We start from the raw sequence: 12,874 nt of genomic DNA, 5'->3' as shown, positions 1-12,874 counted from the left end.
ATATAAGCACTCTTCAATCGCCTGAAAACATTCAGTATAGAATCTACCAGGTCAGTCGTAGCCTTCCTCCAGCAGGAGCATTTTCTGGCCTTTGTGGAAATCAGAGATGCCTACTTGCATGTCTTTGTTTTTCCAGTGCATGAATGCTACCTGCTGTGGGCACACACAATTTCCTGTTTTTTACTCTTTGGTTTGCTCTATCCACTCCACCTCAAGTGTTTACCAAAGTGCTAGCACCTGTGTTTTCAGGTTGTGTTCATGGGGCTTCCCCATTGTAAGATATCTGGGTGACCTCTTGTTGAGAGAACAGTCAGCTTAGACCATGTTGGAAATGTCCAAAGTACTTTTTAAGACTCTTCAGAGATTTGGTTGGATCCTCCATTGGTCAGCTGGGGACGGACTCATTGCCTGGAGCATCTAGGTCTACTAAGCTCCTGTAGTGCAAGAGTTGTCCAACCCTCCCTTTTGCATGATGGCTGTGGGCTTCATGTGGTCTCCTTTGAAGCAGTCCTGTGTGCTCGTTTCAGCTACTGATTATTGCAACTTAACATTCTGGCTGCATCAGATGGGATAGTAGAGTCTCTGGATTTGCTTGTCACCCAGATTCAGGTTGTCTTTGACCTGGTGGCTAATAAATCCAGCTCTGACATTGGGGAATTTCTTCCTTTCATTGGTCTTTAAGATCTTTATGACTAATGCCAGTTTGACAGGATGGGAAAGCATCCTGAACACCCTTTTGGTGCAGGGGACTTGGTCACCAGAGAAAGCTCGTCTTACATTCAACATATTGGAGCTCAGGACAATTCATTTTTCCCATCATAATTGGAGCTCTCAACTGCCAGGTCATCAAATGCAAATTCAGTCACACAATGCCACAGGGGTGGTGTACATCAACCATCAGGGAGGAACCAGAGGTCACGTATGCTCAAAGTGAACAAGATTTTAGCTTGGACAGAACTGCATGTTTCAGCCTTGTCTACTGTGCACATTCAAGCTGAATAAAACTGGCAGGTGACAATGTCTGGACTCGGGGGAACGGCCCTTCATCCAAAGGTGTTTCAAACCTCTGTCGCAGGTGGGCAATGCCAGACGTGGACCTTCTGGCTTCCAGATTCAACAACTACCTGGACAAGATTGTATCTGGATGCAGGGATCCTCTGGCCATAGCAAAGGATGCTCTGGTTACTCTTTGAGATCAGTTCAACCACCCTTTCTCTGAAGCTCCTCTCTAAATCTGCTTTGCAGAATTGAAAGCAAAGGGCATTCCAGTGATACTCATCGGTGCTGGGAACTGTCCCTGGTGGATGTGGTACATGGACTATGTGGGCTCTTCCAGAACACCCAGGACTTCTGCCCCAAGGACCAGTTTGCCACCCTGCTTTTCGAATGCTTGCTTTAACAGTTTGCCGGTTGGAGCCTTTCCAATTCAATTATTAATACAGTACTAAAAACTAGGAAATCCACCTGTCGCAAAGGTTTATCATTGCATTTGGAAGACATACTTCCCATTGTGCGAGGAGTGGGAATTCCATCCCTGGAGATACTTCATGGGATGTATCTTGACCTTCTCCAGCGTTGTCTGAAATAACTTTTGACCTTGAATACTCTTAAGGGTCAGATTTCAGCTCTAGCAGTTCTCTTTTAAACACTGCTTGCTTCTCTTTCGCTGTTGGCAGCCTTTGTATAGATGTTGTTACCCTGTGTATATATATATATATATATAAGTATAAATATGTGTGTGTGTATATATATATATATGTATGTATGTATGTATGTATGTATGTGTGTGTGTGTTACAAGCTGTTCGAGTTGATCTCTCAGCCATGTCTTTAATTCTAACTGACTCTCTTCATCTTTCCTGAGGTCCTGAGGGTCCCTGTAGGTTACAGCCTGTCCCTCAATCCACCATTTCTATGGTGCCTGGGCAGCTCATTTCTCAGACCTAGGGGCCTAAGGATAAGCTCTGCGTTTCGTTTTCTTGTCAAGGCACACTTCACTGGATCAGTGAGCACCTTTTGTTCTTTTCAGCATGGGGCATCTGTACCCAGATTGCAAGACTGCCAACTTGTTATTTTTCTGTTCGCATGTTCTATGAGTTCCAGGTGGCCGTTCAGACCTTAACATAAGGTTTTCAGATAGTCCTTTGAATCTGCAGTTTACCTTGTTGTTGACTTGTTGCGGTTTGTTAGCTGCATTGGCCATACCTCTGGATGTCTCATACATCTTAGAATTACTTCTTCCCTGTGTCCCTTAATGAATACTAAAGAAAACAGGATATTTCATCTATTGTAAAACCCTTTTTCTTGAAGTTCATTAAGGCTTCATTCACATGGCTGTAAAAATATGCATATATATATATATATATATATATATATATATATATAGTGTGTGTGTGTGTTTTTATTACAGATCTGAACACAGTTTCATTGTTTTCAATGAAGCCTTTCACACAGCTGCGTAAACAAGCTGTTTTCAGATCCCTAAAACAGAAACCAAAAATCAGTGTCTAAGAACATGCGATTTATTAGTAAATAATAATAATAACGTAAATTAAGTCTAAACGCAAGTTATGTACGCATATGCATCCTTGCGCATTTAAATGCATCTATACACAAGTATTTTACTGATCATTATGCAGGAACTTTTCTCCAAAAAAAAAAACCCCCACGTGTAATAACACACAGTAACATTTTTACGTCCTTGTGAATGAAGCTAAAAGTGGTTGTAAAGGAAGAAGGTTGTTTTTTATCTTAATGCATTCTTTGCATTAGGCTAAAAAATCTTCTATGTGTAGCAACCCCCCCTAAGATTTACCTGAGCCCATCTCGATCCAGCCATGTGCACGAGTGCCTAGGCCATTCGAGACTCTCCCTTCTGAGTGGCTGAGACACAGCAGCGGCGCCATTGGCTCCTGCTGCTGTCAATCAGTCAGTTATCCAATCAGGAGAGGGGGGGGGCAAATTGAGGCTCTGTGTCTGTATGGACACACAGGGCTACGGATCAGCTCAGGTGCCCCTATAACAAGCTGCTTGCCGTGGGGGCACTCGACAGGAGGGGAGGGGGTCAGGAGCGCAAGTGAGGGACCCGAGAAGAAGAGGATCTGGGCTGCTCTGTGCAAGCCCAATTGCACAGAGGTGGTAAGTATAACATGTTGGTTATTTTATAAAGAAAAAAAAAAAAAACGACTTTAGTATTACTTTAAGAGGGTTGGGTCTCACCCATGTGTCTATTGATTACTCCTACCACTGATTTTCCACAAAACTGAAGCATAATGAGATTGGGAGGGATTATCCTGGTGGACTAATACCTTTTGGTTTGCCAATGTCCGATCTCCTCTACGCAGCAGTATATTCTATATGTCTCAGAATTACTTTTACTCTGTCTCCTTTAATAAATTCCAAGGAAAAGATTTTACAGTAAGTCAAACATTTGTTTGTTTTTTTTGCATACCGTAAATTGTTTATCTTTGACTTTAATTTTTGTCCATTGTAGGGTCCCAGCCATTCCAGTGTCTTTACTGCAGTGAGTGTTTCCAGTTTCCTGGAGCCCTGCAGCACCATGTCGCTGCCAACCACTTTAATGAGACCGAGAATACGTTTGGTTGTGAACTGTGTGGGGAACTTTTTACTTCCCAAACTCAGCTAGAGAGACACTATGAAAACGAACACCCCAATGTTGTAATAGAAGAAACTGATGCACAAAATGCTCAGGTTGTACAGGTATGTGATGCTTTTGTACTTGGCAAAGTTCCTTCACTTCAGAATTTTTCTGTTAATTTGTCTCATTACTAAAGTGATATTATAGGCAAAAACAAAAATGTTATTAACTGTACATCCCTTGACTTCCTATACATGACTACTTGGGTTATGCTCTCACCTTCAGGTAAATGGACGCTGGCCCAAAAGAAAAACAAGAAACCCAGCCCAGGCAAATAAAAGGCAGTAAACCCATCTAAGCACAGCTAAACCTCTGTTAGTGTCTTTAGGCGGCGGATATGCCTACAAATGTCTCTCTAAAGAACTTCTTTTGCGGGTTTTAGTACCTACCATATGTCAGGCCATTTTCTGACACCCCTTATGTGACAATAGTGGGGTTAAGGTCATTGGTTAGGAAGACACAATGAGTCGGCGCACAACAGAAGAGATCTCAGAAAAGACTCTGACCAAGTCTACCAATGTCAGAATCGCAGCAAGACGTCTTAAGATATAGGAAGATGCTGAAGAAAAAAGGGGGTCTCACTACTTATAATATATAGACAGACCAGATAATTAAATCAGAAGTCAGCAGGTATACGAAACATATATGATCCAACTCTTGCAAACTAATCCGATTCTTGGAAACTGAGTCGCGGCGTCCGTATTGGTCGACAGCCCCCCCACCTCGGTGGAGAGGGGTTCTGTTAGGAGTGGGTGCCCGCCGGTTCCGGTATGGTGAGTAGTATGTTCCCCCTCTCCCCTGTTGGGTTTTGGGAATAGACACGGGCCCCTCTGTGGATGGTCAGACCCTCTTGATCCTGGGTCCCCCCTCTATCCTATAGCATGTGTCAGAGATCTCCCTCTTGAGTGTGAGTTGGTGAATAAGAACCAGGAGGCTTGGTTTGGGAGCTGACTATCTGATAGTCACTGTAAGAGTGGGCACTGTAAAGGGACCATGACTGAGGTCAGGGGCTGGCGTTACTGTTTAAGATGGCCATGTAAGAGGGTGATATGATCCTACCTTATACATAAGGTTGCAGTTACCTGGACTACCGCCATCCGCCGCCGCCTTCCTTCCGCAGGCCGCCGCCAGCTTTCCACAGGCGCAGGCCGCCGCCATCCTCCCGCAGGTCGCGCAGGGCCGCCATCTTGGCGTAGCCTCGTGTCTCCTGCATGGGGGCGGCCATTTTGGAGACGCCCAGCTACCTCGAGGAGTAGCAGGGGCAGCGCCGGAAGGCGTGTAAAGGGGCGGAGCCGCCTCCTTTACCCGGGAAAACGATCCACAAGACATCCTGTCTGTAAAGGACAGCGCTGAGAGCAGTTTGGTAGAAGCTTCTGTGCATCAGGTGGTGAGCCCTTGGGGTCTCTCTCTCTCTCTGTGGGGGTCCGAAGCAGGTAACACTGAGGGGTGCTCTTGCGCTGGGGGATTACAGAAAAAAAAAAGTTTTTTTTTTCTTTTGCAATTTTTTGTTTGCTGGCAAGTGTCTTAGATTAATCATGGACCCTGCCACACATGTATCCCCACCTGATCCCCTCGAGGTGGCCGCAGGACCCTCCAGTGCCCCACTTATGATTGATGCATTGTCAGCGGTTTTGGAGTCTTTTGTATCCCGGGTGGAGGTGGCCTGTCAGGGACGGGGGGCAAGAAAGCGACCCCCGCCTACCCCTATTTCATCTGACACTTCAGATACGGATTCTGAGCTTGTCACTGCAGCTGCAGGTCCCTCTTCTGGGGCTGCTATCTCGGGTACGGTCTCCTCAGACAGTGAGGAGGACGTTTCTGCCTCCGCCATAGCACAAGAAGAAGCGTTGGTGGATGCACTAGTTGTGTCTGTCCGGGAAACCTTAAGTCTTGAGGTTACACCGGCAGAGGTAGCTGATACTGAAATTCCTTTTGGTACTAGCAAGCCTACCAAAATGGCGAAGGTTTTTCCCTTGCCCAAATGTTTTGGTAATCTAATTAAAGAAGAATGGGGTCGTTCGAAACGAACCCCTGCTATTTCCAAACGCATTGCTAGGCGCTATCCGTTTGAGAAATCCCTCCTCAAAAAATGGACGGTACCACCATTGGTGGACTCACCGATTTCCAGACTAAATAAAGCCACTGTTATCCCATTGGAGGACGCTCCGTCCTTTAGGGATCTGGTGGATCGTAAGGTGGAAGCGGAATCCCGCTCCATTTTTTCCCTGATAGGGTCAGCCTTTAGGCCAGTGGTTGCCATTGGTTTAGTTTCACAAACTTTGACAGAATGGACCAAATTGTTATGCCGTGACCTAGAGGGGAGAAGTATCCCCCCGGCAGTATCAGATTTGCTGGAGCAGATGATACAAGGGCTACAGTTCATCTGTGACGCCGCCCTGGACGCCACTCCATTGTTGGGGCGTGCATCGGTTTCAGCAGTGGTCCTCAGACGCGTGTTGTGGTTAAAGTGCTGGTCGGCGGATCAAGGTTCCAAAAAAGCTTTGGCTAATCTCCCCTTTCAAGGGAATCGCCTGTTTGGGGCCACCTTGGATGAGATTATAAAGGATCTCACTGGGGGCAAGAGCACTTTTTTGCCACAGACTGCTAAGGGTAAAGGACCTTCCTTTTCCGCTCATAAAAAGTTTTTTTTCGTTCCGCTGGGGCGGGCGATAAGGCGAAGCCCTCCAAAGCCCCTGCAGGGGGTTTCAAAGGGCGCTGGTCGGGTAAACAAAAGTCCGGCTCAGCCAAACCTGAAGCTAAGATCAATACAGCCTGAAGGTGCGCCCCCACCCATCTCTGGGGTGGGGGGACGTCTTCACCGGTTTCCGGATCCATGGCTTTCCAGAATCCCGGACAAATGGGTTTGCGAGGTCATACGGTCGGGATACAAGATCGAGTTTTGATCACTTCCACCGGTGCGATTCTTCCCTTCCAATATTCGACTATCCCCGGATCGCTTAAAAGCTTTGCGGGGGGCAGTAATGGACTTGATGCAACAAGGAGTGGTAGTTCCCGTTCCTTGGACAGAACGTTTTCAGGGGTTCTATTCGAACCTGTTCACAATACCCAGGAAAAGAGGGCAAGGTGCGTCTAATTCTGGACTTGAGAGCACTCAAGCGTTTTGTCCGGGTACAAAAATTCAAGATCGAGTCCATCCGAACAGTGGTGGCCTCTCTGCACCAGGGGGATTTCCTGGCGTCCATAGACATCAAGGATGCCTATCTTCATATCCCCATCTTCGCAGGACATCAGCGTTTTCTTCGCTTTTCCCAAAGATCATCCCTGGTTCCCACCAGGAGACTGAACTATCTGGGCCTAACTTTGGATACATCCTTGGCAAGAGTGTTTCTTCTTGCGGAGAAACTCCAGAAGATTCAGTCAACGATTCGGATGTTGCTGTCCGTCAACTGGCCTTCCCTTCGGACTTGCATGAGGGTCCTGGGACTGATGGTGGCCTCCTTCGAGGCAGTACCGTTTGCCCAGTCTCATACCCGAATTCTCCAAAAGGAGATTCTTCTCAAATGGAATCGGAATCCCTATTCCCTGGTCAATCGGATCCGGTTGAGTGAGCGGACCAGGGAGTCTCTGTTCTGGTGGCTTCGGTCTCCGATGCTCAGCCAGGGGAAGTCATTTCTTCCGATAGAATCCAGGTTACCGATAAATGTATTGGAACTGAGAGCGATCAGACTTTGACTGATTTACTGGACTGTGCAGCTCCAGGGCTGTTGGCATCTCGGCTCAACAGGAAGGTGCGGAGGTTTGCAGCCTTCTCCCGAGATCCTCTAGTGGATGCAGCAGACGCGCTGGTCGCCCCGTGGGGACAGTATCAGCTACTGTATGCCTTCCCTCCTCTCAAGTTGCTGCCAAAACTTCTTCACAGGATAGAGGTGGAGGGAATTCCAGTTATCCTGGTATCTCCGCACTGGCCTCGTCGACCCTGGTACGCCGACTTGGTCAGGCTGGTCGCGGACGCTCCTTGGAGACTTCCTCTCAGGGAGGATCTGCTGTCTCAAGGACCGATCTTCCATCCTGCTTTACAATCGCTGGCTTTATTGGCCTGGCTATTGAGACCCAGGTGCTGAAGGACAAGGGATTGTCAACTTCAGTTATTCCTACTCTAATTAAAGCAAGGAAAGCGACTTCCAGAAAAGTCTAGCATCGCACATGGAAGTCTTCTATTGCGTGGTGTGAATCCCTTGGAGTTCCTCCACGTGCCTATTCGGTGACCCGAATCTTGGCTTTTCTGCAACAGGGGGTTGAGCAGAAGCTGGCCTTGAGTACTATCAAGGGTCAGGTTTCAGCGTTAGCAATCTTCTTTCAGAAGCCTTTGGCTACTCATTCCTTGGTGCGGAATTTCATCCAGGGGGTGCAGCACCTGGCTCCGCCAGTGCGCGCGCCTTTACCGCCCTGGGATCTTAATTTGGTGTTGTCGGTTCTTCAGAAACCTCCCTTTGAAGAGATTAGGGAGATTCCCTTGCTTACGTTATCCCAGAAGGTGGCCTTCTTGGTGGCCATCACTTCTGCACGCAGGGTGTCAGAACTGGCCGCATTATCTTGTCGTTCCCCATATCTGGTGGTTCATAGGGATAAGGTGGTTCTTCGTCCGAATCCATCCTTCCTTCCTAAAGTGGTTTCAGAGTTTCATCTGAATGAAGATATTGTGTTACCTTCCCTGTGTCCTAAGCCCAGTCATCCTCGGGAGTTTGCGTTACATTACTTGGATGTGGTTCGGGCAATCAGGGTATACTTGAAAACTACGGACTCGTTTCATAAGACGGATTCACTTTTTGTGATCACGGATGGCCCCAAAAAGGGGTTGCCTGCATCTGCCGCGACTATCTCCAGATGGATCAGACAGACGGTGGTACAGGCTTATTCTATTAAGGGTCGGAATCCTCCGTTCCCTGTTAAGGCTCACTCCACTCGGGCGCTTAGTGCTTCCTGGGCCTTCCGCCATCAGGCATCAGTGGTTCAGGTTTGCAAGGCAGCTACCTGGTCGTCGGTTCATACCTTTACAAAATTTTATAAAGTTGATGTGATGGCATCGTCGGATGCCTCTTTTGGCCGCAAGGTTCTGCAGGCCGCAATTTGAGGAGACCGTTGGTCTACCTTGAGGGTTTTTTTCTTTTGGGTTTTCAGTTGAGTCTCATCTTTTGATTGATGAGCCTTTAAGATTTCTAGTCGGCACCGGTTGGGCCTTCTAGATTGGATTTTGATTTCCGTTATCCCACCCCTCATTTGTGGCACTGCTTTGGGACGTCCCAATTTGATATTAATCAGAGGACTGCGTCTGTCAATGAGCGACAGAGAAAAATGGATTTTTGTAAGATCTTACCGTAAAATCCTTTTCTCTTAAGCTCATTGACAGACGCAGTACCCGCCCCTCTATTTTTGAGTTGGGTTGGGTTAAATTCTCTGACACTGCTTTGTGACATAACTGACATCCTGTAGCAGAGAGAGAGAGGATATACCCTCTTGGACTGCCCCTAAGGTGTGGCCAGAACGTTTTCTTCTGCCTAGTGTCCTACTCCTGTAGAGGGCAGTATAACCCAATTTGATATTAATCAAAGAGGACTGCGTCTGTCAATGAGCTTAAGAGAAAAGGATTTTACAGTAAGATCTTACAAAAATCCATTTATCCAAGTTCCATAAAAAGAACTGAAACCACCAAGTCCTCTGGATTAATAATCAAATCCTCACAGTGAAGGGACGCCCCCACTCGCAACTGAGTCTGCAGCATGGTGTCCATAGGTTGCAAGCTGGAGTTCCTCTGCTTTCCCCTTTTTGGTTTTATGCGCTCTAGGGTATCTTCAGCGCCACAGAAAAGAGCGGTTTGCATTGCAGCTCTAGTAAGGTTGCTGTCCCGGGGGGTCATCGCATGTGTACTGGAGCGACCGAGGTCTTGTGGCTTCTATTCAACCTGCAAACAGTTCCCAAGCCAAACTCAGATGTCTGACCATTTCTGGACCAGAAGGGTCTCAACAAGTTTCTGAATGTACAGAAATTCTGAATAGAATCCACCAAATTGGTGATTGCTTTGCTTGATCAGTGGGATTTCCTGGCAGCAGTGGATATCAAGGATGCCAATTTTTCAGCCTCAGGAAAAGTTTCTGCAAATCACAATGTAGGATGAGCACTATCAGTTTGTGAAGTTGTTCTTTGGCCTGTCCACGACCCTCTTCTGTTTTTGGGACCTCTGTGACCTGTGATGTACGAGTAAGAAATTAGGATTTTCGGTTTATCTAAAAGCCTTTTCTTGAAGAACATCACAGGACACAGATCCCTCACTTTTTGCTAAACGAAACAAGACTGGACATTTTGAAAAATAAGTGTTTCCCTTCATTTCTGCTATATAATTTAGCAAATTAAATAATTGTTCTTCATACATTTAGGCCAAAATGTTTTCTGCTACATTTCTTTGGTGGAAATAACCCAAATCAGTGTATATTATTTAGAGTTCACAATGATTTTTAAATGTTTTTCTTTTATTACATTCTTTTTTTTTTTCTTTTTTTTAACACACTGTGATCAGAGCAATATGACGTTACCATAGTAACATTGTTCTCTTCTGGGGAAGTGATCAGGTTTGTTTTTTTTTTTGTTTGTTTTTTGGGGTTTTTTTACACATTGATTTCTTATAGCAGTGAATTTCACTTTGTTTTTTTTTCACAGTGAATTTGTTTTGTTGTAATTCGCTGTGATTGGTCAACGGTAATCGCATGGTACAGATGGGCTGTGATTGGCCGTGTGTGTACCATGTGATCACATTGACCAATCACAGCTAGCAACACAATTGCACACAATGAATGGCATGAAAGGAAGCTATCTATTGTTTACAACTGTTATGTGACCTGCTGTGATTGGTCACAGCGGTCACATGGTACTGGCATCGAGCCAGTACATTGATCAGTCATCGGCTGTGGCCGGGGGACACAGCTGATGACCGATCGCACCGCTGCGTGGCGCCTTCTGAGAAGACGTCATATGACCTCAACTCCGAAGGACGATTGTCCCACCTGGCCTTCAGTCTGCTCTAGGCCAGGGGGGAAGTTGTTTAGGTGACAGCATAACCCCAATAATCATTAATACAAAGTCCTTTGTGTCCCGTGATGTATTTCAAGAGACCAATTTTACAGGTAAATTAAAAATCCTAGTATATTGGAGTCTACTAATTTTTAGATGAGGTCTCTGCATTCATTTTCTATTTCTTTGTTTATTAGGCTTTGGCCTCTATTTTTACTTGGTGATCCTGCCATTATCACACTTCCTGTCTTATGGTGTCTCTGGACAGAGGAGCAGCGGATACACCTTTGAACAGCAGCATTGTCAGTCAGCAGAGAGGATAGTGTTAGATGCACAAGACTAACAAACTAAAGTCGCATTCCAGCTAACCGTTCTTAGACAGTCGCAGCTTATTTTTTTGTTAAAGAGTTACATACATGAATAAAATCTAGCTATTGTAAGCACTCCTGTCAGTGTTAACTAGTTTGTCTTTACCCTCTAACTGTCACATTTGCTAGATAGCTTGGTCTGTTAAAGGAAGTTGAAAAATAACAGACTTAGGGCTCTTTCACACGGCCGCTCCGCTGCTTTTCTCCGCTGCGGGACTTTTTTTTTTTTTCACGGTGCGGATGACATTTGTGTCATCCGCTCCGTATGTCCGCATATCATCCCATATGTTTGCGGATGATATGCGGACATAATGTAAGTCTATGGGCATTGCGGATGTCAGCGGATGACACCGCTGACATCCGATTTTCCTTCCTTTCCGTTTTTTGAACGGAGGAAAAATAGGGTTCTGTTCCATTCCAAAAAACGGAACAGAACTGAAAGGAAGAAAATCGGATGTCAGCGGATGGTATTCCACTGACATCCGCAATGCCATTGACTTACATTATGTCCGCAAATCATCTGCAAAAAAATAGGATGATTTGCGGACATACGGAGCACCCGTGTGAAAGAGCCCTTACTGGCTGGATCACCAGGTGAAAAATAAAGGTAAAAAGCTTTAGATCTACATTCCTTTTAAAACTCTACTGCAGACATATCTGTATAGGAACATGCATGCCATCCCTGTGCACCCCCCCTTCTTCCCCAGTAACAAGAAGGTGCAGTTCACCATTTAATTTTGGTTGGTCTGGAGCACTGCTCTGAAGGCCCTTTAAATACCTCCTCTCTATACAGCGCATGTGAGATGACTGCTGCTTCTTGGTGGCCGGTTTATGATTGGTTACATGGACTGAGGAATGAAGGCAGGCCAGCCGGCCGCAGCATTAGGGAGATCAGAGCAAAACATTCAGACCTAAGAGCTTGTACATAATAGAATATTTCAGCTGGTACCCTAGGAGCACCGAAGAGGGACCTGAGAAGGAGGATCTGGGCTGCCCTGTGCAATATCAACTGCACAGAGGAGGTAAGTATAACATTTGTTATTTAAGAAAAAAAAAAAAAGAGACTTTACAAACACTTTAAGCTTAGTTAGATCTAGACTGGACTGCCACTTCATGATTTGGCTTGTAACCGTTCTAAACCTGCTTTATAATATCCATAGGTTATACAGACCCAGGATCAAGTCACTACTACCGAGCAAGTGATCACCTTGGATGAATCACAACTGGCTGGCTCCCAAGTAATCGTGGCACTACCAGATTCCCAAACCAACCAAGCTACGGCTACAGAACTAGTAGCAGTCAGCATGGAGGATTTATTTGATGGAACTGTAACATTAATTTGTGGAGACCCAGTCCCTGGGGTAACTCAGAGAACTCAAAGCTAAGGACACTTTCCACGGATTCGGATATATTATGGTTGTAATTTACAAAATGATTTTTATACCACATTTGTTAATGTTATAATTTTATTTTAGGTTTCTTTTTATTACCGTGTACGGCGCCACATTGCTTTTTTATTTATTTTATTTTCTTTCCCCCCCCCCCCCCCCCCCTCCGTGGACCGCTTTCAGTTGATTTTCATTCAGTTTTCTATATGGCAGTTTCAAGACTTCACAGATTTAGTAACCACGCTAAATGCCTTCACTCATTTTGTGTTGAGGTATTGCAGAGGTCTCCAGCCTGTGTCTGTGTGTGAGCTCCACTTGAATATCACAAATGGGTGTAATGCAAAGTGCAGCATTCTGCGAACCAATCGGAATTCGTCTTTCAAAGCCCCTACTCCTTATGGTTTTTGCATTGTTCATTTCCTTGGCCCTCTCCTCCTC

General features: G+C 45.7%; 1 protein-coding gene across 1 annotated transcript in view; it reads left to right on the top strand.

The window, feature by feature from the left end:
- Positions 1 to 12,527, top strand: part of ZBTB40 (zinc finger and BTB domain containing 40) — an 80,786-nt gene extending 68,259 nt beyond the window's left edge. Inside the window, exons 17-18 of the mRNA XM_082273186.1 lie at positions 3,493 to 3,719; positions 12,209 to 12,527. Of these exons, the coding sequence (XP_082129312.1) occupies positions 3,493 to 3,719; positions 12,209 to 12,433 (452 nt within the window). The 3' untranslated portion in view covers positions 12,434 to 12,527. The remainder of the gene's footprint in view (positions 1 to 3,492; positions 3,720 to 12,208) is intronic.
- The last annotated feature ends 347 nt before the right edge of the window (positions 12,528 to 12,874 follow it).

Source organism: Pelophylax lessonae, assembly GCF_965119305.1.
Source record: "Pelophylax lessonae genome assembly, chromosome: 12".
Lineage (NCBI taxonomy): Eukaryota > Metazoa > Chordata > Amphibia > Anura > Ranidae > Pelophylax > Pelophylax lessonae.
Note: the sequence above shows the minus strand (reverse complement) of the source record. Positions and strands in the feature narration are given on the sequence as shown.